Here is a 23,681-nt window from a genome sequence, read left to right as displayed (position 1 = left end):
TGAGAAACTTACAGTTGCCAATGGAGAGTCAATCACTTGCAAGGAAAAGGGATCTGTGACTGTGTATATAGAGAGCCTATGTGGAAATGTAATGCAACTGAATTTGACTGATGTTTATCATGTGCCTAATGCCAAAGAATGTTTGATGTCTGTAAGGAAACTGAATAATGCAGATTTTAAAGTGACTATGGAGAAAGATGGATGTTGGTTAATTGACCCTAAAGGACGGATTTATCCAACTAAAGCAGAAGGATCTCATTACTGTTTGGTTAACATAGCAGATGAAATAGACACTTCTGATTCAGATTGCAATGATGAGGCATTGCAGGAAGCGCAGGATGAGGCCTGCGATTCAGAAACGGAGCATTTAGCTGCATATAATGGAAAATCAAATGAGATGAAAACTAAGGAATGTGATCATAAGGACTGTGTTTATGGATATCATGTGAAATTAGGGCATAGAAATTTCAAATCTGTGAAGCAACTGCTGAATGATTGTGATATAGCAGTGAAAGAATGCTTTGCCAGCCAGGAGCGATGCAGCGTTTGCATTAGAGGGAAAGGAACTGCCCCAAAGCACGTGCAGAGAGGCACAGATGTTAAGGCAGAAATTCTTGATGAAGTTCACTCTGATCTTATTGGGCCAATCAAAGATTCTGCTGGAGGATCTAAATATGTTCTGCATTTTATAGACAGTTATTCAAGATATGCATATGTCTACTTATTGAAATCAAAGACTGAAGTAGTTGATAAGTTTAAGATGTATGCTGCCATGGTGAAGAACAAATTTAATAAAGGAATTCAAGTGTTATTCACAGATCTAGGAACTGAGTACGTTAATAGTCAAATGAAGGAATTTGTTGAATCTGAAGGAATTGAACATGTGACCAGTGTTGCATATAGCCCACGGCACAATGGACTCTCAGAGAGATTTAATAGAACTCTGATGCAAAGTGCGAGATGTATGTTGTTGCAGGCAGGATTGCCTGACCCCTGCTGGGGAGAATGTGTTAGTACAGCAGCCTATCTCTACAATAGGTCAATTTCTAGTACCATTAACATGACTCCATATGAAAGATGGAATGGCAGAAAGCCTAGTCTAAGACATTTGAAAGCTTTTGGAAGTCATGTATATACTTACATCCCGAAAGAGAAAAGGGGAAAGCTAAGTCCTACAACAGAACTTGGAATCTTAGTAGGATATCTCCCAAAAGGATACCGTGTAATGAATCCAAAGACATTCAAAGTTCAAGCATTGAATGCAGTGTACATAGATGAGAGAGATGTCATGAATGGAAAGCAAACCAGCTACTCATCTAATCCAGAGGACAGTGAAGAGGAAGAAAAGGGGATTCCGTTTACAGCATGGGAAATCATACCACCTGATTCTGCAGACAACCCAGAGACTGCAGGAACAAAAGGGGATGACCCCGGTGCTGATGGAACCACCTCACCCTCTCCAATCCTAAGAAGATCCACAAGGACTACAAAAGGAATACCAGCGCCTAAACTGAATCTCTATGCGGAAGTGAAAGGTCAGATGGAGCCCTCAAGTTGGGAAGAGCTGGAAAAGCTTCCCGATGGTGAGCGGACCAAATGGCTTGACGCAATTCGAGATGAACTAGAATCGCTGAAGAAAAATAAAACTTGGAAATTAACCACACTCCCACCTGGAAAGAAGGCAGTGGGATGTAAATGGGTTTTCAAACTGAAGGAAAATGCTGATGGAAAGATCAACAAGTACAAAGCAAGATTAGTCGCAAAAGGATTTACCCAGAAATATGGGACTGACTACACAGAAACGTATGCACCTGTTAGTGGACAAACAGCTATAAAGACTTTGCTGAGTATAGCTGCATCTAAGAACAAAATTGTCTTACAACTGGATGTCAAGACAGCATTTCTAAATGGAGAATTAACAGAGGAGATATACATGGAAATACCTCCTGGACTAATGGACAGTAATACGGAGAATAAAGTTTGTAAACTTGAAAAGACTTTATATGGACTTAAACAATCTGCAAGAGCATGGAACCACAAACTTACAACCTTACTGGAAGCTCAAGGCTTCAAACAAGGAAACATAGAGAAATGTTTATTCAGCAGGAAAGTAGATGATCGATGGCAATATATTTTAATTTTTGTAGACGACATTCTAATCTGTTGTGATACAGAAACAGCTGCTAAGCAAATAGCAGACAAACTGAACCAATCAGTAGAAGTCAAACTACTTGGAGAAGTGAAAAATTATGTTGGAATGGAAATTGAAAGAGATCAAGATAATGGATTCTCAATCAGCCAAAGGAGCAAAATACTGAAATTCCTACAATTTATGGATATGATGGAGTGCAAAACCAAAAATATTCCACTTGACCCATCATATATGAGTCTGGAAGGAAGTGAACCATTGAAGGACAATCACAAATACAAAGAAGCAATTGGAAAACTACTATACCTGAGTAATGTTAGTAGACCAGATATAGCTGTTGCAGTTGGAATTCTGAGCAGAAAGACCAACGCACCTACAGAACACGATTGGAGCGCGATAAAACACCTGACAAAATACCTAAAGAAAACAATCGACTTGAAATTGAAGATAACTCCAAGCGATGAACCAAGACTCGTAGGATACATGGACGCTAATTTAGGTGGAGACAGAACAGACTGCAAATCCACAAGTGGATATTTATTCTTCTTTGAAGGAAACCTAATCTCCTGGACAAGCCAGAAACAGCAAAATGTTGTAACCTCTTCAACAGATGCTGAATGTGAAGCAGCCAGCAGCGCGTGTGCGGAACTAGAGGAAATACTTGAACTACTACGTGACTTCGGAATAGATGGACTGACACCTGTAACAATGTTTGAGGACAATCAAGCTTGCATAGCAATACTGAGCAGCGAAAGCGCCAGGAAAGGAAGAAGATTTCTTCAATACAAGACTGCCTCCGTGAGAGACAAGCAACAAAGAGGACTTTTGAAAGTGAAGTACTGTGAGAGCAAAGAGATGGTGGCGGACATTTTGACAAAGCCACTACACAAGCAACAATTTGAATATTTGCGTGATGCTTTATGTTTGTATGCCTGAATACTATGTAAACTCGAAAAGGGGTTTGTTGGGTTTTGGATAGCGAGTTTCATTGTATTTCAGTCACTCAAGGGTTAAACTGTTTGTAAGCAAGCTGACCAGATCAAAGGTGATGTGACCTACAGTATGTGTCAAATAGCCATTGGCTAAACAGGACAGTTGTAAAGGTATTTGCATACCAGGAGCTTCTTCTTTGTCTTACCTAGAAGAAGCCTCCGCCATTAGAATTAGACTTTAGATCTGACCATGTGAAGATGTAAACTATAGAACTCCCACTTTGGGATGTGATAGGAAACTTAGAATGTAGAAAGAGATTTATTATTTTACATCCAAGTTACCCTTTCCTGAAGTTAGTAAGTAAAGGTGATTTTTACTAAGAGAAATGACTGCGTGTCTTTCTTTGTGTGCGTGCAACCTTAATTAGCTTCTGCCGGTGATTCCATTAATATTCAACGATCCATTTCCTCTATTAAGGGTAAAATTCCCATCATCTTGTCCTCATTCAAGCCCTCCCAGAGAAGCCATTTTTGTCTGGAGTGTAAAGATCTCGGGAAGGAAACCAGCTCCCCCACCCGCATAGGCGTCCTCTCTCATCAGTTACAGCAGTGTCTTAACATCTACGGAAATCAAATGAAAGAATCCCGCTGCTGGCTGGTGGGAGGCTGGTGATATATGGGCAGGCTGCTGGGCTGGTGAGGCAGCAACGGCAGCCATGAGGTGGGAAGTCTCCGGTGGCGAGCCGCAGCCTGTGTTTTTTGTTTTGTTTTGTTTTACAATGCTGTTTTAACGATATAATGCTGAATTTATTAATATTTTAGTGATAAAATGCTAACTTCTTAATAAATTAACCATTTTATCGTTAAAACAGCAATGTAGAATAAACAAAAAAAACACTACAGCGGCTCCCCACCAGAGACTTCTCGACCCATGGCTGCCGCTGCCTGTTCCATGCCCCCCCTCCCCACCTCATAGGCATCCTCTCTGCTGTCCAGGAGCCAACAAGAGGTGCTGGGCGACTGCTGCCATGGCTCGCGACCTGCTGACTATTGGCACCCCTTGGCAGCCAATTAATCAGAGTAGCATTTTCAGGGGGAGGAGATGCTCTGACAGTCCGCATTTTTGTGGTGATTGCTTGATTGATAAAATTTACTCCTGCTACTCCTGCAATTTCTTTGGGGCTATAAGTCCCCATGCATACGGTTTTGACAGTTTGGATCAGAAAACTGCGTCTGCAGAGCGGAAAACCCTCCAAAGCATAAATGGCCCATTTCGTTTCTATTTTGTATATTTTCACTCAGGATTTTTTGTATATGGCATCTATTTTCTTACATTAAAAAAAAAAAGCACAATAAATCAGATAAATCATGACTGACCAGCCTCCAACCTCATTTTGTTTTCAGCATTAACTCCAAGAATCGGCCACTCAGCGTGAAGACATTTGATGAGGTGCCCGTGGAGATGGGCAAAGCTACCCAGGAGGTAAGCATCACTCGCTTGCTTGCTTTCAGACGCCCCCCCCCCTCTTGTGGGTTTGCAGTCACAGGAACCTGCAAGAGCTTCTTTCAGGGAAGGGGGCATTTGGGGAGATGTGATTTTGGACGTAATTTAATGAGCCATTTAAAAATGAGATGCAAGATGGTTGTAATATTGATCTTTTAATTGGGGTGAGTGGATTCACTACAGCACACAACATCTACAAATGCACACATGTAGCTGCTTTATGCTGAGTCAGACGCTTGGTCCATCAAAGTCAGTATTGTCTACTCTGACTGGCAGCAGCTCTCCAGGGTTTCAGGCAGAGAAAGGTCTTTCACTTCACCTCCTACCTGGTTCTTTTAACTGGAGATGCTAGGGATTGAACATGGGACCTTCTGCATGCCGAGCAAAGGCTCTGCTCTTCCACTGAGCCACAGCTTCTCTCCTTGAGCCCTGTACATGTGAAAAGAAACCTAGCTCGAGCGGCTTGATAGAATGGTTGGTTTTTGGAGCATTTGTACAGCAAGACACTTTTGGAACCCATGCTGCAGAGGTTGGCTACCCTTGATCTAATGCATTGCTTCCCACCGCCTTTTATCCATATGCATATCTAAATACAATAAATAAAAATAGAGCATTTAGCTATGGAGAAGTGACATTAACTTGCTTCTACCACAATGTGCTTTATTAAAAATTCTAAAGTAAAACATCAGTGAATGGTTGCGGACGAGATTGGGGTAGTCCAAACCTGAAGCCAAGTTTTGCCGTACAAGCTGAGTGGTCAGGATAAGAACATCAGTGGTCCATCTAGTCCATCTTCCTATGTCACACAGTGGCCCACCAGTTGCCCTGGAGGGCCAACAGCAGGGCATGGAGGCCACTGGTATTCAGAGGGTTTACTGCCTCTGGACATGGCGGTTCCCTTTCATCACCATGGCTAGTAGCCACTGATAGACCTACCCTCCATGAATCTGCCCAATCCCCTTTTAAAGCCATCTGGGCCCGTGGTCATCACTACATCCTCCGGCTGTGAATTCCACATTTTAATCACTCATTATATAAAGAAGTATTTGCTTTTTTGTTGTCCTGAATCTAAAACTGGTATCACTGAGAGCGGTAACAACTTCACAAGAGCGATGGAACCTTTGAACGTAGCAATGCCCAGGAGACAAAAGCCATCTGTCTCTTCCAAGGCCTTTACCTTCTCCTTAAGAGATTGGATGTGGGCAAAACATTTTACCACACCTTGATTTAAAATGGTCCTGCCATGCTTGGCTCTGCTATCCTCTTCATAAAGAGAGGCAGCTTTTACCAAAGCCCTTCACATTTAGATAAGGTGACTCATTTTCAAATGATGGAACTACTAATTAAAGCTGAAGTGTTAAGGGCATTGTGCTATGCACAGTCTTCTGACCAACCATTTGGAGTACTACTCACAGATTAGTATCAGTACAACATGTCAAAAGAATTCTGTATCCTTGTTTCGAAGAGCTCCTTGGGAAGGTTCAAAGTGCTTTTCCTGTGTGCGTGCTATATTTAGTGTTCAGTGCATCTGATGATCCTTACAAGAAAATAGTCTTGATGTAGAACCCAGTGAAGTCAATAGGAAGACTCCCCAAGTCGCTAGCAAACTTTGGATGGAAATCTTACTATCTAAGCCTGCCGCCCTTGTTTGGACATGTAGCTGCCACCAAAAACAGGAGCCCTGCATCTGGGTCTCCCCCTCCCCTAAAGGTAAAGGTAGTCCCCTGCACAAGCACCGGGTCTTTAATTGACCCATGGGGTGATGTCACATCCCAATGTTTACTAGGCAGACTATGTTTGTGTGGTGGTTTGCCATGGCCTTCCCCAGTCATCTACACTACCCCCAGCAAGCTGGGTACTCATTTTACTGACCTCGGAAGGATGGAAGGCTGAGTCAGCCTTAAGCTGGCTACCTGAAACTGATTTCCGTTGGGATCAAACTCAGGTTGTGAGCGGAGCTTTGACTGTAGTACTGCAGCTTACTGCTGTGTACCACGGGGCTCATCCCTCACACCTAGGTAACATGAAAAGCATGATGTAAAACCATCATGCTCCAAATTTCCCCTCTCACACAAGCAGCAGCCAAGGAATGGTCTTGAGGAAACTTGGGAGGAAAAGGACATCCCATGTGTTTAGGGCTACTAAATGTTATATCCAGGAGAGAGGAGGAGGAAGAGGACTCAGGGCTGCTGTATTCACTGGCAGCTACACATCCTTCAGCCTAGTTTGAAATAACAACATAAACATATTAGCTCAGCATGACTTTAAACCTTTGAAGGTGCCTCCCCAGATAACAGCAATTTCACAAACAACCTTCACATGTCAGTTCAGTTGGCCAATTTCTGTCCCAGGAGGCCCCATAGCATTTAAACCAACCAATAGCAGGAGGTGAAGGTTTCCCTGGCATGAAAGCTCAATGACTTGTTGACATCTCCAAGTTGTGAGGCTGGAAGAAAAGGAGGCATCTGTGGGGTGGGGAAGGTTCCCCTTCACTGTAGTCATCTCTGTGTTGCTGAGGACTTGAGGCAGTATTGAGGCATGAAAATTTATCTACCATTTTTCCTTGCTGCTCAAAGCGGCAACAGAGCAAGTTGATTACAACTGACCAGAAACCGGACACATTACAAAACATTAACGAAATTAAACACCATTAGAACCAGTAAGGACAAGGCCTGTCTAACTGATACAGTCTCACTTGGCTGCCTGGACTGGTGAGAAAAGATCACAATAGGTAGCCCATGTTTGTCTGCAGCAGTAAAAAAGATCAAGAATCCAGCACCACCTTAAAGACTAACAAATTTTTTGGCAGGGCATGAGCTTACGTGAGAAAAGAGGCAGGCCTGACTTCAACTGGTAGCCAATTCCATAAGGATGAGGGGGCCATCGTAGAAAGGATTCTCGCCCTGATAGCCACAGATTTCTGTTCCTTAAAGGGGACAAAGTGCAGAGGACAAAGAGGTTTGTTTGGCATTTGGCACAAAGCTAGAGATCCCCCCCCCACTCTCCCCAGGTTACTTGGCATAAGCAGAATACTAAGGGGAAGTGGCAAGCAAGAGAAGAGTTGCTGAATTTGGGCCTGGTGCCTAGGAAAGCCAAATGTATACCATCATGTTGCCTCCTGACCTTCTCAACCCCCTTGTGCAAATTGAGGTTGCCATTGCTGATGATGAGGTGACCCCATTGTCAGATTCTGGCCCCACATGGGTTGCTGGCCACGAATGCTGCTCTTGGCACAGAGAGAACTCTGTGGAGTTGACATCTCAGAAGTCATCTGAATGAAATAGATGCTAATAAACGCCTATCCACAGAATTTAGTTATTCGGTGCATTTAATGTTCAACAGTGGACTTTTTTAAAAAGCAAAGGACTCTTATCTTTGCTGGGTGCATCCAGAATTTAAAATGTTGGAAAATCAAAAAAGAGAGAGAGAGAGAGAGAGAGAGAGAGAGAGAGAGAGAGAGAGAGAACGAGAACAAAAAAGATAAAGTTGTCTTTGCTTTTTATACATTTCTCCCTCCCTCGCCATACCATCTGTGTATATTAATTTTATATGGATTTTTAAAACTTCCCCATAAAAAAACTCGTTTATCTTCATAAAACTAACAGAGGAAATCATTTACAAGCTGAGCACCAAGCAGCAACATCAAATGGAACCGCAGGCAGCTGCAAGCCAGGTGGCTCAGAGCAGGGTGGCATGACCCCTCCCCACCCCCGGGTTTCTGCGAGGAATATCCTTGAATGCAAGGTAGAGATGGGCAGGATTCTTACCAGATCAGAGCCATCTTAATCCCTCTGGGACACAGTCAGATTTTTGGGGGGGGGAATGTCTCCCCCCCCCCGATTTCTGGTCTTATGCCCCTCACAATGTCTCTTGGGCCAGTTCGTAAGTAAGTCAGTAGCCCGTTTTTTGTGGAGATACTTTTTTTTATATGTTTGCAAGGAAAAAGGCTAGAGACTTGCTTTATTTTTAAAAATGAAATCTGGGAACGTAGAGAATCTGATGTATATTTTGGTACAACTGTCTACCAATATAATACTATTAAATCACTGGAAAACCCTCTGCATTAGGGAGAAGAAATGGCTACTGCAGGTGAAACAGCTGCTGTGTAGGTGGGACCAGGACAATGCAAGCTTTTCAACCCACATGGCAGCCTGCCAGGCTTTTCTGCATTCTTTCCCAAAACTTTGGAGCAAAGCAAGTTTGAGAAAGATTGGAGAAAGGCTGGGGAAACTACTGGTGGTGCCCAAATGCATCACAATGCTGTGTGGAAGCAGGGGGAAAAATCCCCACTTCTCAACAGCATCCAACTCGGGGCAAATAACCCATGCAGAAATGTTCCATGTGTCAGGTGCTTGTGTGCCCCATCTTTCCTTTCTCCATCCCCTTGTGTGATCAGAGCCAGTTAGTGACTTCCACTGCAGTACAAATCATAGTTTGGCATTACATGCAAACTGCCAAATGGTTATTTTGTGCTTGACTTCTAAACCACATTGCAAAACACTGTTTGATTCTGATTTGTAATTCTGGCTCAGAGGAGGAGCAAAACCATAGTTTGGCAGTTTGGCTATAACCACAAACTGTGGTTTGCACTAAATCATATACTCTATATTACACTAGTAATAGACCCTTCAGAATAGGGCTAGGGAGGCTTGTGGGTTCTGCCGTGCCAGATGTGCTGCAGCCATAAATAAAGACAATCTGTTGCATCATAAAAATGCCATTTAGAAGAGTTAGCAAAAGTGAACAGCTTGACTTCTGTCTGCCCTGGCTGTCTTCAGCAGGCTGAGCTGGCTGTCACTCTCCCTCTCTCCCTTGTGGTTGTATTTCTAGCTTGATGTGGATGGGGCTCTTGTGAGGATGCTGAAGCTCTCGTTTCCTCCCCTCCCCTTTCTGTAGGAATGCGAGTCAGATAGTGGGATGGTGCTGACTTTGGATGAAATCAAAAGCCGGAAGAGGCTGGAAATCCGCTCCTGGCCCTATGGGATTATGGCTCTGGCGTAAGTACCTAACACTGTATTGGTCTGCAGTACATTCAGGTCTGGTACCTTAGAGACCAACAAAATTTGGGGGTATGAGCTTTCAAGAGTCAAAGTTTGGACAAAAGGCACTTTGACTCTTGAAAATTTATGCCGCAAAAATCTTGTTAGTCTCTAAAGTGCTATATTGCTCAGGGGTGTGCATCATATAAAGCTGAACAATATCCCCCCAGAAAAATATCTTAGTACCATAGTAACATAGACTCTCATTGAGTACCTCACATTAATTCTAAGAAGCCAAAATCAAAGCCAACTGAAATCAATGGAAGCACCATCCATCCATCTAGCTTTTTCGGTATTTTTCAGTGGGGGAATCATACTGAAAAAAAAGCAGCGATAAAAGGGAGCCGAAACGCAGATCCCGAATAGTCACTTTGGCCTAACTGCCATTTTTTTTAACCCCCTCCCTCACTTACCTGCTGGCTGGGTCTGTGCAGGAAATGCCACGATTGTTTCTTAGAGGTGGGCACCGAAGGCTCTGCTCGAAGGGGGTGATTCTGTCGGGCAAGGGTTTCAGCTGCCCCTTTATGACCCTCCTGGACTGTGGGTGCTGTGGGTGACTGCTCTTGCTCCCCAGCAGGTAAGTGGGGCTGGGGTTTTCTGGTAGGGGCTGGCAGAGGAAGCCAGGAAGGCTCCATGCTTGGGTCATTGGTTTTGAAGGCCAGGGTGGACTCTGACATTGTGGCAGAGACCGCGGTGTCTGAGTCCATTCCCGGAAGGGTTGCCACACTTTTCAAACATACTTTGGTGAATCTTGATATCTATATTTCAGCCACTAAATTTCAATCCTAAATAGAGTTATGCCCTTCTATGCCTATTGACTTCAATGGATTTGAAGGGTGTTTTAGCCATGACTAGCCCAGCCTCATCAGAGCCTGGAAGTTGAGCAGAGTTGGCCATGGTTAGCAGTTGGATGGGAGACTACCAAAGAAGATTGGGGTTGCTATGCAGAGGAAGGCAAGAGAAAACCACCTCTAGTCATCTTTTGCCTCAAAAAACCCATGAGGGGTTGCCATCAGTCAGTTGCAACTTGACAGAACACAGTTGTTATTACCGTATATACCCGTGTATAAGCCGACCCGCATATAAGCCGAGGTGCCTAATTTCTCCCCAAAAATGGGGAAAAATTAGGCACCCGCGTTTAAGCCGAGGGTCAGCTTACAACCCCTCCCCCCCCCGCAGGCTTACCTGGCGGCGGGCTCCTGGCGGCGGGAAGCAGCGGATCTGGCGGGGGCAGCCTTCCTGCAGCTGCAGGAGGCCCCCCCAGGCCGCTCCTGGCGGCGGGAAGTGGTGCGGGCCCGGCGGCGCGGCCTCCCTATGGCCGCAGGGGGCCTCTGGAGGCCGCTCCCGACCGGGAGAAGGCGGCGGGGGCAGCTGGGCGGGCTCCCTGCGGCCGCAGGGAGCCTCTGGAGGCCGCTCCCGGCCAGGAAAAGGCGGTGGCAGTGGTAAGTTCCCCCCTCCCTCCTCCCTCCCCTCCCCTACCGTATTGACCTGCGTATAAGCCGATGCCGGCTTTTTCAGCCCTTTTTTTGGGCTGAAAAACTCGGCTTATACGCGAGTATATACGGTATTATATTAACTGTATTTAGGGTTGCCTTGTCAGTCATATAGGTATCAACATTCACCAAAATCCAAAAACAGCAATCGTGTTTACATGGCCAAACTAGCCCCAAATAATGTGTATACGTTTTCAGGTTCTCTAAAAATCTTCATCATCCTGGGTATTAAGTACAAAAGAAGGAGTTAGGGAAAAATTATATTGATGGTGCATCTTTTGCATCCATGAGAGCTTTTTGGTGGCCTTCTTTTTAATCAACAGACTTGCAGGATATCCACAGCTAATATGTGTGACAAAGCTCATGTGGCTTTTTTTTTTAAAAAAACAGCAAAACTATTCCTTGGGAAATCTGGCTTTAGAATAGAGCAGTGGCTGACCTATCCTAGCTGCCATTTCCTCATGGAGTTTTCCCCTGAGGGCTACCATCATTTAACCAGCCCCCCCCCCCAACCTGCTACTTACTCATATACCGAGAAATTCATTGCTTAGGCTTTCCAGAACCACCTGCCTAACCCCTGGCTCCTGTTCTTATTTCATATATGACATGAATTTGTCCCTGGTGTTAGAAATCCCAGCATGAAAAAAAGCTTGAAGAACCATTCTGGAGACTGGCTAAGCAATAGCTTGAGTATTTTGCTGGGGCTAGCAGTGGAGAAAGGAATTGCGCTTGTTAATTGTATCTCTGTCCTTATCAAAAACATTTATTCTGGATCCATTACAAGTGTTCTCCTTCCCAAAATGGAGTGTGTTTTCTAAGCCAAGGGAGCTCGTAGAGACTCTCATCCCTAGCTGATAATTTTTCTTGTATTTCCTTCCTTTTTGGAGTTAAAGAAAAAAATTGGCAAGGCTGAAGTGTAGAATGCTGCTGTCAAAAATTTGCAGAAGACAAATATAAGACTCTGGGACTGAAAATTCTCTTGGATACCCAACAGTCATTTGTTTTGTGAGGAGTTAAGAAGCCAGATAGAGAGGGGATCTTTGCAGAGGATTCAGTGGTGCTAACTTGTCCAGAGGAGGGCAGCAAAGATGGTGAGGGGTCTGGAGACCAAGTCCTATGAGGAAAGGTTGAAGGAGCTGGGTATGTTTAGCCTGAAGAGAAGACTGAGAGGTGATATGATAACCATCTTCAAATACTTGTCATATAGAGGATGGTGCCAAGTTGTTTTCTGTTGCCCCAGAAGGTCGGACCAGAACCAACGGGTTGAAATTAAATCAAAAGAGTTTCTGTCTAGAGACATTAGGAAGACTTTTCTAACAGTTAGAGCAGTTCCTCAGTGGAACAGGCTTCCTCGGGAGGCGGTAAGCTGTCCTTCCCTGGAGGTTTTTAAGCAGAGGCTAAATAGCCATCTGTCAGCAATGTTGATTCTATGACCTAAGGCAGATCATGAGAGGGAGGGCACCTTGGTCATCTTCTGGGCATGGAGGAGTGGTCACTAGGTATTGGGGGGAGGTAGTTGTGAATTTCCTGCATTGTGCAGGGGGTTGGACTAGATGACCCTGGTGGTACCTTCCAACCTATGATTCTATGAACTTCAGGGTTGGGGTTCATTTCACAGCCTGGGGGGGCTTGGGTCCACTTTAAATCCATCCTGGAGACTCTTTTCAGTTAGCTCTGATTTTTCTGTCACAGGTTTGCTTTGCCCAGTTTTGTTTATTCAGTTGAGCTCAGATCTTATTAGGCTGAAGAAGCGCAACTTTACCCACTGGGGCCTCAGTGGAGGCGCTTTGGCCTTTGGCCGTTGACTGAGGACACTGCCTTTGGCTTGGACATCTTTGTTTGAACACAATCATGTCACTCATCAGCTGTAGTCCTTCTTGTTCCAGTCCAATGTCTTACAGACAGTGAAATCCTGACTGAAACGTAAGTTGTGTTATGGCACCCCCATCTGCCTAGATTTCCAGTTGCTAACTTGTAAGCTCATCAGAATAGGGCAGCCTGACACAATATGTGGCCCAACATGGTTAGTGGCCAATCATGGGTTAAGGGAGCTTCTTCTGGGTGTCTTCCATAAGACTGCAGAGCAGAAGTGTTATCAAGCAGCTGCAGGCCACGAAATGTGGCTGGTGGCACAGAGGTCGTGTATGCATGGGAGTTTTACCTGGGGCTAGAAGGTTGCTTGACCCACACTTTCCTGTTGGGAATCTTTGCACCAGCAGTCACCAAGATTAACTCAAAGAGCATTTGAGTCCCTGCCCCTTGAAATGCTGCTTTGTAATTGGCTGCAGTGCTTTCTGTGAGAGAAACATCCATTTCCTCCCTCCCCCCGGAGGAAACCCAAGTGCCGTTTTACAAACCTTTTCAAAAAATGGAGCTCTCTAAAAGGAACGGGGGCAAGGGAAGAGAAACCCAAGCGTCTTTTTAAAATCCTTTCTTGTGTGAGGGTGCTCAGAAAGAACACCGAGAAATCAGGAAGCATTTGAGTTCCCTTCCCTTGAAAAGCTGTTTGTAATTGGCTGTAGTGCTTTCTGTTAACCCCCCCCCCCACTCCCCTGTTGTGAGCTTTGGCTTATGTATGGAGATTTCACCAGGCTGATCTCAGAGGAGATTGAAGAATTGGGTTATTATAGGAACCGGGATTTGTAGGGGCTGGGCGCGAGGTCATCTCTAATGGACAGAAAACTCACGCATAACTCCAAGGAACAACTGAGTCAGACTGGGGGTGAACATGAGTGAAAGTACCCATGCATAAATGACCAGAGTCTGATTGGAGGGTCCCACGTTTTGCAGTCCTGAGATAGGGAAAGATCCACTGCTAGTTTCTCTAGAATATGTAGCACGGAGATCCGAAATAGTATTTTAGGGCTTTTCCAATGTGCAGTTTTTTGAAATAATTCTTGACATAGCTTATTCTGGTTTCCTCAGTGAGTAGCCCTGCCAGAAAGCAGATTCAGTCAATGACTGGGCATTTTCATTTATTTATTTATCTATAATTTTATTTTTTGACAATGTAACCTCTCAAATCTAGGCTAGGCCGATCTTGTCAGATTTTGGAAGCTAAGCAGGGTCAATCCTGGTTAGTATTTGGATGGGGACTACCAAGAAATGCCTGGGTGGCTACACAGAGGCAGGTAATGACAAACCACCTTTCCTGCCTTGAAAACCATACAGGGTCGCCAGGTCAGCTGTGACTTAATGGCAAAAAAAAAAAACCTCTCAAAATTGTATTTGTCTTTTAGCACCCGACTCCTCTGATAATCTCCACATAATATTTACTTCCACCATAGCTGGATAGGTTTGATGCAGTCATATTTTCACATGGCATTTAGTAGCAACATGACATGTGGTCCTTGGATCTGTCCATTGCATGCTGGCTTCCCTTAGGCTAGCTTGTTTGATATGTACATATTGTCACCATTAAATGCCTATGGTGATCTGAATAATCCATTGACAGAATGCTTGCTAAGTAACCTGCCCACCTCCTTCCTTTTTAAAATTAGCCTTGTTTCCATAGTAACATAGACTCTCATTGAGTACCACACATTAATTCTAGGAAGCCAAAATCAAAGCCAGCTGAAATCAATGGAAGTACCTGGCCATCCATCTAGCCTGTTGTGATGGCATTATAGTTTACTTTCCATTTCTGCATCACCTGTGTAATGCATCATACACAGATGAAGAGCACCTAAATCTTTTACATCCCTTCTCGCTCCCATTATTTGCCCCGCAAAGCAGCCAACGCTCTTATTTCAACAGCTACATTCACTACAATGCCTTGTAATTCAGGCTCATAACCATTATTAAAACCATCAAGGGCTTTAAACACTGTTACCCTGGGGGGGAAAGCCTCATTAAACACCTATAAAGGCCATTACAAGCCCCTGCAGCTCACTTATGCAATTATTACAAGACTTGGGCAAAAGGTATATCTTGCTGCAAACCGCAAATTGATTTGGACGTCTTTGTTCAAGCGCCACTGCTTGTTGTGTACAGAATTTTTAAATACCATGGAAATCTATTATGGCTGCAAGCCGCACACGGTTATCTGGAAGCGGCTCGATAGAACACAGTGGGGCTTGCTACCAAGTTAGTATGCAGAAGACTGAGCTCTACAGGGCTTTATGCTCTGGTGCCACTGGGGGATTGCACCGCTTTCCCACTTAACCAAAGTATAAAGTGCTACTTATGCGTGACCTTTTGCAATTTAGATGAGGCTACATAATAATCGAATAAAGTGATTAATTAATTACATCGAGTGACCTCAGTCAAGGGCAGTTCTCATATTATAGCTTTAATCCATTGGAGGAGGGCGTGCAGAGGGAGTGACACTCCCCACTCAGCTAAGCATGGTGGCAGAAAGTGCCATCAAGTTTCAACTAACTTATGGCAAACCCTCAAGGGGGTTTCAAGGCAAGAGATGTTCAGAGGTGGCTTGCCATTGCCTGGCTCTGCATAGCAACCCTAGTCCTCCTTGGTGATCTCCCATCCAGGTACTAAGATCTGATGATATCAGGCTAGCTTAGGACATCCAGGTCAGAGCAAATATATCAGTATGGGTGGCAGTGGAAAGTGTTGTCAAGTTGTAGCCAACTTATGGCAAACCCCATGGGGTTTTCAAGGCAAGAGACATTCAGAGGTGGTTTGCTATTGCCTGCCTCTGCATAGCAACTGTGTACTTCCTTGGTGGTCTCCTACCCAAGTAGTAATCAGGGCCAACCCTGCTTAGCTTCTGAGATCTGACACGATCAGGCTAGTCTGGGCCATCCAGGTCAGGGCCTGCTAAGCACACTCTGCCCTAACTGTAGAGTCTTCTTCCAGTGAAAGAAACCATCCAGAAAAAGTGGCCCTTCTGTGTATTGAAGTCTTCTTGCATTGTTCACCATCCCCACATTCCTATCCATCCTTTCCAATCCCCATAAAGATAATTCCTAGCATTGCAGGATTCATGGGGAGGAAGAGAAGTGTAGGTCAATGGCTGGAGTGAGGGGATGACATTGACCCCTTTCCTCAGGAGAGGACTGATTTCAGCCCATGTCCTTCCTCACTCCTTCCCCCCCCCCCAATCTGCGTGCCTGGTCTTCTGCAGAGGTCCCACGACTGTGGGAATGCTCTTTCTGGGAGCAGGAAAGGGTTATTGGAACACAGAGGAAAGTGGAGAAATTCCATCTTCAGTGCATGGGGTGGCCGGATCAAGGCCATTTTAGCAGCTTCTTGTTTAATCAGTGTGAATCTCGATGCCACAGCTCCAAAGCAAAAGTGGAAACAAAAGCGGGAGAGGATGGACGGATCAGTTCAGCCAGTTTGTCTCTCACCTGGAAGAAGCCATTCAGAAAACAGAAGATGCTTCACAGCATCAGAGGAACTGAACTAGCACTTTTGAAGAACATCTGCTGTAGCTCTGACAAATGCAGCTGGCTGGTAGTAAAAATACTTGATAGGACAAGTGCCATGGACAGCATGCTGTGTCCTCATTCAGTGTCAGAAGCCAATAGTGACCTGCTGCCTTAATTAGCCCCTGATTTCCCCAGCGTGCAAGGAATTTATCTTTAAAATGGGTTTCTCGATGGTAGATGTAATTCTGGCTATGTACTGATGTTTTAAGGAGTCTACTGTATGTAGCTTTCCCCTTCCTAGAAAATCTGGCCATATTTTGCAAGTAGCTCACTTGTTGCTGGTGTGAGAGTCCCCAACCTAGCTGGGCAAACTTCGCCAAATCAATTGCTCAGACTTGGATGCAGAAACAAAAGATTTATTGAAGGCTTCAGATAGAGAAGACAGGCTCATGGATTCAAAGTTGCGAGTGACTCGCTTATCGGGGTTACAGTATTTATCTACTACAGGGCATGAAGGTTCACACGCATGGGAGGCATGGGAGGTTACAAGGCAAACCGGTGCAGCATAAAACATCAAACAGTCCTAGAGAGACAGTGAGGGCTATCTGCATTTCAAGGCCGGACTCAGCCCGAGGGAGTGAAGGCAGAAAGCACAGCAGGGGAGGAGAGGTGGCACCTGGGCAAGAAGGACGAGGTGGGGAACTCAGGAAGATACACAGAGGTGCGAACTGCTTGTACGAGTTCAAAGGGGTAGAGATAGAAACAGATAAGAGCCAAAGCCAGATGGCCCTCACATTCTGCCCCCCTTAAGGCCCCCCTCCCGCGGGTTCGGGAGGTCGAGGCTTCTCGGGATAAGCGCAATGGAATTCATGTACGAGCCGGGGGGCGGCCATATGGGGGGCTGCAACCCATTCATCGTGCGCGGCGCCTAGATGTTTCCACCGTACAAAGTAAAACAGCTTTCCCTTTTTCCACTTGGAATCCAAGACCTTGGATACTTCCATGTGGGTATCCCCACCCACAACAGTGGGCACTTCTGGCTTGGAAGGGGGGTGGAACTGGGGAGCGGAGACGAACGGTTTGAGCAGACTGATGTGAAAAACGGGGTGTACCCCGCGAAGAGTTTTGGGAAGATCCAGCTCCGCAGTTACCTCGTTAATCACCCGGGTAATGGGGAAGGGGCCCACATAACGGTCACTGAGTTTTTTACAGGGTCGGAGGGAACGCAGATTTTTCGTGGAAAGATAAACCTGTTCTCCCACCCGGAGTTCCCATCCCTGTGACCGGTGTTTGTCAGCCTGTTCCTTGTATTTCCGCTTGGCCCGTTCAAGGTTCTTCTGTAGCCAGGGCCAAGTGGAACTGACCGCCTGTACCCATTCCTGCATCTCGGGCACTGCCTCGAGTTCGGGGGAGACGGGGGCGGCACCGAAAGGGCCGAAATCGGTTCCGTATACTACACGGAAAGGACTAAACCCCGTGGAGGAGTGGGGGGCGTTGTTGTATGCGTATTCGGCGAAGGGTAACAGGTCCACCCAGTCGTCCTGATGGTAATTGACATAACATCGGAGGTAGCACTCGACCACGGCATTCACCCGTTCGGTTTGGCCATCAGTTTGCGGGTGGTAGGCAGATGAGAGACCCTGTTCCCCCACCCCCATAAGCTTCAGGAAGGCCCGCCAGAATTTGGCAACGAACTGGGCCCCTCTGTCGGAGAGGACCTTCCTAGGGATCGAGTGAAGCCTGAGGACATGGGTGACAAACATTTTGGCCAACCCCTGCGCCGACGGGAGTCCAGCGCAGGGGACAAAGTGGACCTGCTTGGAGAAGAGGTCTGTAACAACCCACAGTACGGTTTTGCCCCTGCTGGGGGGTAGATCGGTGACAAAATCCATGGCGATCACTTCCCATGGCCGGGTGGGGATCTCCAGGGGTTTCAGAAGCCCTTCGCAACTTAATGTGAGAGTCCCCAACCTAGCTGGGCAAACTTCGCCAAATCAATTGCTCAGATTTGGATGCAGAAACAAAAGATTTATTGAAGGCTTCAGATAGAGAAGACAGGCTCATGGATTCAAAGTTGCGAGTGACTCGCTTATCGGGGTTACAGTATTTATCTACTACAGGGCATGAAGGTTCACACGCATGGGAGGCATGGGAGGTTACAAGGCAAACCGGTGCAGCATAAAACATCAAACAGTCCTAGAGAGACAGTGAGGGCTATCTGCATTTCAAGGCCGGACTCAGCCCGAGGGAGTGAAGGCAGAAAGCACAGCAGGGGAGGAGAGGTGGCACCTGGGCAAGAAGGACGAGGTGGGGAACTCAGGAAGATACACAGAGGTGCGAACTGCTTGTACGAGTTCAAAGGGGTAGAGATAGAAACAGATAAGAGCCAAAGCCAGATGGCCCTCACAGCTGGGTTTAAAAGAACAGACAGGCAGGAACTGTAGAGGCTTATAGAGACAGAAGTGCATAGTGAAACTTGAGCTGGCCTACAGAGCCCCATAGTAGCTGATGGATGTGGCTTTCCGAGGTGTTAATTTGGTCCCCTTTAAGCAGGAGGCCTCTCTTTTTTATGGGTGGGTACATGACAATCAGAATGAAGATGCAGACTCCCAAGTGTTTAGGGTTGCCAGGTGGCTGGTTCCGGACTGCAAGGAGCGGCGATCACAACTGCATGCGACTCAATTATGTCACTTCCGGGTTTACGTCACCCCCATTTGGGGGGGAGGGGGGTTCAGTGCTAAAGCGTCCCATCATGATGTGGCTGCTCTGGAAGGTGGGATCTATGGCATTATACCCTGCTGAGATCCCTGTCCTCCCCAAATCCCGCCATTCCCAGGCTCCATCCCCAAAATCTCCAGGAATTTCCCAAGCAGGAATTGATAACCCTGTCTTCTCATGGGAGGGGGTCCTCTGTTGTAAAAATGCATGTGCATCAACTTTAGGCAAGCTGCCCTCCTTAACAAACGCTTCCTCTCAATACGAAGAGGTGCTTTTCCAGTGTTTACAGCTATTTGTGGTTAGATATTTCTCAAGGAATGCACGACAATCACTTGGTGCCTTTATTGCTGCAATCTCAGTAAAAGCCACAATTTCTGATGGCAAACTACAGAATCAGGGTCTGAAATCCATTTTGTTCAAAGAGGGAGGCTGTAACTGGGCCCATTCAAGGTCAACCCTTTTGAGGTCAGGGTCATTTAATCGGAGCTAACTTGGTCTGACCAACCATCACCTTTCAGTGGATTAATCTGGATCAAGCATAAGCTTATTTAAAAGATGGGGCTCACCAAGTCCTGTCTAGAGGAATATACCCTCAACTGAAACAGAACCAGCTTCAACAGCTGCTCATACCACCAGGCTTCTGAAGGAGACTTCCTCACCCGCACAGATGAGCAAGCTCCTTCAGACAGCCACCATGGTCAAGACTTCGGCTGGCTCCGATATCACCCCCCCCCCAAATGAAAAACTACTTTCAAAAAGAAGGTCGGCCAGCATAGAGGCTTCATTTCCCCCCCACCATGAACATCTCTTGAAATCAGATTTTTGATGACCGTAATAAAGGACTGTTCACAGGATGTCATTTGCCACCAAACAAATGTTTCCCATGCCTTATTTTTCTTGCATTTAAGCCTTTTTCCTCAGTTCAGAAGCTAATTTCCATGGTCATCATGCTATGCACCCCAGATACTAAGGGAGCCCCCAGACTTTAAGGCGCCAGCCTGCCAATTGGCTCTTTCTGCCAGTCCTCGGCAATGCTGAACTTCTGAACCTGAAAACCAGTGGACAGCTCGGCTCACAAATGCCTGGAGGATGGGGGCGACCTCTTTGCTGGCCCATAAAATTGGACCCCCATCCCAAAGTTCACCAAACGTCGGTGACCATCTAAGCAGAGTCCCTTGCAGCCACGCTGCAAATTTGGTGACTCTACCTCCAAAAATGTCCCCACAGGAGCTTCGAAAAAAATCCCCATAAACTATAATTGACCCAGATTTTTCGGTTAGCCCGGAAATAAGCCAAAGACCTATATTTACCGGTATAGGTATTTGGCTTATTTCGAGTTTACCGAAAAAATCTGGTCCAATAAACCCGAACCCAAAATTTACTGGGGGTTTTTCCACAACCCTAGTCCTCACCCCTCACTGAGTACTGGCACCTTTGTTGAGGGCTCTCTCAAATCCTGAGGGGGGAATTGGTGAAAATGGGTGCTGCTGGATATATGAGTACCAACACCTTTTTATTACAAAAAAGCACCAGTCTCAACTTTGTTATGGTTCTTTTCTCTGGCCCTGCAAGGCTTATGCTAGCTGAGAGCCAAGTTCTGCAGGTTATTCCATGCTTCTCCCCATCCCCACTGACTGCTTGAATCCCTGATACATTAATAGAGGATTTGTGGATTCCTCTGACAAAAAGCAAAGTGATCCACAAATAAAAAGAGGGAAAAATACATAAACCAACAGCAGAGAAGACTGAATATTCTGCAGGGAGAATTTAACAAAGTGATTGGGAAGCAGCCAATGGCAGAGATACTGAAGCAAATCCCCACAAATCTCTTCCTCTGATAGGGGAGGATGAAAATTCAGCTCTGGTTGCTGGATTCAGCAGCTTTGCAGTACCTGTATATCTGAGCCTTCCCAGACCTTTGCTTGGTTATTGAGCACTGCACCACTGGGCAGGACCAAATAACTGCCTCAGTATCAGGCGTCTCCACCTGTTGCGTTTCTCTTGACTGTGGGCAGGTTCTTCCAGTGTTTCGGTTGCTTAAAATAAAGCAGTCTAACCCAGTGGTTTCCTTTTGAGGAGTTCCCTGATTTGGCACATACAAGCAAAACACTCATCGTGGGATGGGAAGCATTTGGGACAGACTTACGATTTGCTATCCTCATTCCCTCCCCTTCTAGGAGAAAAGCCATCAGCAAGAGCAAGGAGTCTGTGTTCTCCGAGAACGAACGTGGGTTTGTGAAGTACCAGTTGGCCACGCAGAGGGATGAAGACCCCCTGGAAGATTCTGTCCTCCTGCCCCTGGATCTGACCCTGGAGTGCCACAGCCCCCCGCCAGACTACAACTCCGTCATTCAGTATTCTGCTGCCCCGTCTGTGTAGCTGACCCACCCCTTTGCCTCTCTTTTTCCACTCAGTATTCTCACTGCCTCCCATTTCTCTGACCTGCTTAAAGGAACTAGTTTTCAAGAGGCAGAGCAGCTGCACAGTGTCCTGGTTCCTCTGTCCTCCATGCTGAATCCCTGATACAAATGGGAATCCTCTAGGAGCAGCCAGCTGCATTATAGTTTGTACCCTTCCAAGCTACAGAATTTTTTTTAAAAGAAAAAATGAGGGGCTGCAATTGCACAGACACCATCTTGTTTCTGTGTCTCTCTCCAAGCTTTGCAATGCCAGTCATGGGTTAGACCCTGCGGTTCCATTCCGCTAACGGTGGTCCTGTTCTCCATCGCCAGGAGCCTCCTACTCTATGAGCTGCTTGTGTCTCTGGAAGGCTGCTTGCTCCAGAGGAAAGCACTGCTGTTAACGGGACAGAGCCACGCCTCGTTTCCCTCACTGGTTGCTCAGAACTCACTGAAAAGGCAGAGGGGTTTTGTTTGTTTTTAAATTCTTCAGGGATTGCCTTTACAATTTTGGGTATAAAGAAGATTTTTAAACTTGGCTTTTGTTACCAGCTATGATTACTGAAAAATGAATGAATGGAAGAACTGGATTTGCCCCTACACATTTTGTGGCAGTTAGCACAATTGATTTGGGCTGGAGATCAACAGCAGCAAAATGAAGCTGAGGGAAAATGAAATTCATTAGTTCTTCCAAGATGAATCCTGTCTCCCCTCCTTCTGTCTTTCAGCTAAATGTCTGATGGGGAGGACTCTATTCTACAAACATCTGTCCATTTTATAACAGTTGGCATGACTCGCAGGGCATCCCCCGAAGAATCCTGGGAGTTGGTTGAGATCACTCAGAATTTGGTTAGAGGTTCCTAGCATCTTCCCAGAACTACAGTTCCCAGGATTCCTGAGATCACAGAATGACTATGAAACCAGTTCCAAGTGTACCCTGCAGATTTGCCCTAGCTATACATTCCTCCAAAGAAAGTTATTTTAAATTTCTTACTTAGAAAGAAAGAAAGCAGTCTTGGCAACCGATGGCAACCATTCTTGTTATTCAGCTAAGAGAGGAAGGACTTTTAAATATGGATGAAAAAATTGGAAATAAGATGACAATGAATAGCTAGCTACAAAGATGTCAGAATGAAGCTAAAAGAAGCCTCAGGGAGAGTTGTGTTGGGGGAAGGGACCGTCGGAAGGCAAACTCAAGACCCCACAAAGCTTCAGAATGGCCAGTCTAGTTCTATATTCTGGTTTACCAGCTAATATAGAAAAAATGGAATTGTCTTTATGCAATAACAAATGTCCTTAGAATACCCAGTGAGCATCAGTTAACCATGTATACATTTATTTGTGTCTCTGCTTAGATGAGCTATAGATAGGACAGGAGACGCTCGCTTTAAAAGCACTTAGCTTTTCACATTCATGAATAATTTGTTCGATTAACTCTTGCTGATGACTTTGCTGTGAATTCATCTTTTGATATTGTGCCTTACCTTTTAACTTATGAACAAAGGAGTGTATGGAAACATTTGCTTGTGAAAATGAATTTGCCAGAAGCTTGAGGTGGGGGCAGGAGGGATTTAAAAGCTGTAAGTGCAGAAATTTATCCTCTCCCATGCAAGAGAAAATAGGAAATGTTGCTACTGTCAGCTAATGGTCCCCATCTCCAGCACCTGTTTCACTACCTTTCCTTGCAAAGACTTTGCTGACATGGCTAGAGAATGGCAGGGTGCTGAAAGAGCCATTGGAGTGGCCAACTTTTGAACTGGCTGCCATATCTGTGCCTTGAAGTGCAGTTTGACCTGCAGGCAATTAGCTGGGACCCTCATTTACCTCCGTGCTGTGAACAGCTTTATCTGCTGGTTCCTACAGATCAGGTGGCTGCTAAAGGCATGACTGTGGGCCAAGGCAATTTTTTTGCATGTCGATGGGGGAGCCAGGCATCTCTGGTGGTTGCTGTATTCAGGTGTGCGCGTTCTAACCCAGGTCCTTCTGCAGGTCAGAGGTGTTCTATGTATATGAGTTCTTCAGAAACTTCTGCCCACTGCTCCTTGCTGTGGAAATGTGCATTACTGGAGTGGCAACCGTGCCACTCTGATGGATAAGTCTTGCCAGAGGCCCAG

The 23,681-nt window shown here is 45.7% G+C and overlaps 1 protein-coding gene across 1 annotated transcript in view; it reads left to right on the top strand.

Annotated features, from left to right (window-relative positions):
• LOC130486469 (vascular endothelial growth factor receptor kdr-like) overlaps nt 1-21,583 on the top strand; it is a 194,306-nt gene extending 172,723 nt beyond the window's left edge. The window contains exons 28-30 of the mRNA XM_056859739.1: nt 4,486-4,564; nt 9,482-9,582; nt 21,346-21,583. Of these exons, the coding sequence (XP_056715717.1) occupies nt 4,486-4,564; nt 9,482-9,582; nt 21,346-21,547 (382 nt within the window). The 3' untranslated portion in view covers nt 21,548-21,583. The remainder of the gene's footprint in view (nt 1-4,485; nt 4,565-9,481; nt 9,583-21,345) is intronic.
• Nucleotides 21,584-23,681: the final 2,098 nt, after the last annotated feature.

The sequence above is a fragment of the Euleptes europaea genome, chromosome 13 (assembly GCF_029931775.1).
Source record: "Euleptes europaea isolate rEulEur1 chromosome 13, rEulEur1.hap1, whole genome shotgun sequence".
Classification (NCBI taxonomy): domain Eukaryota; kingdom Metazoa; phylum Chordata; class Lepidosauria; order Squamata; family Sphaerodactylidae; genus Euleptes; species Euleptes europaea.
The sequence above is the reverse complement of the archived record's forward strand: the minus strand, read 5'-3'. Positions and strand labels throughout refer to the sequence as shown.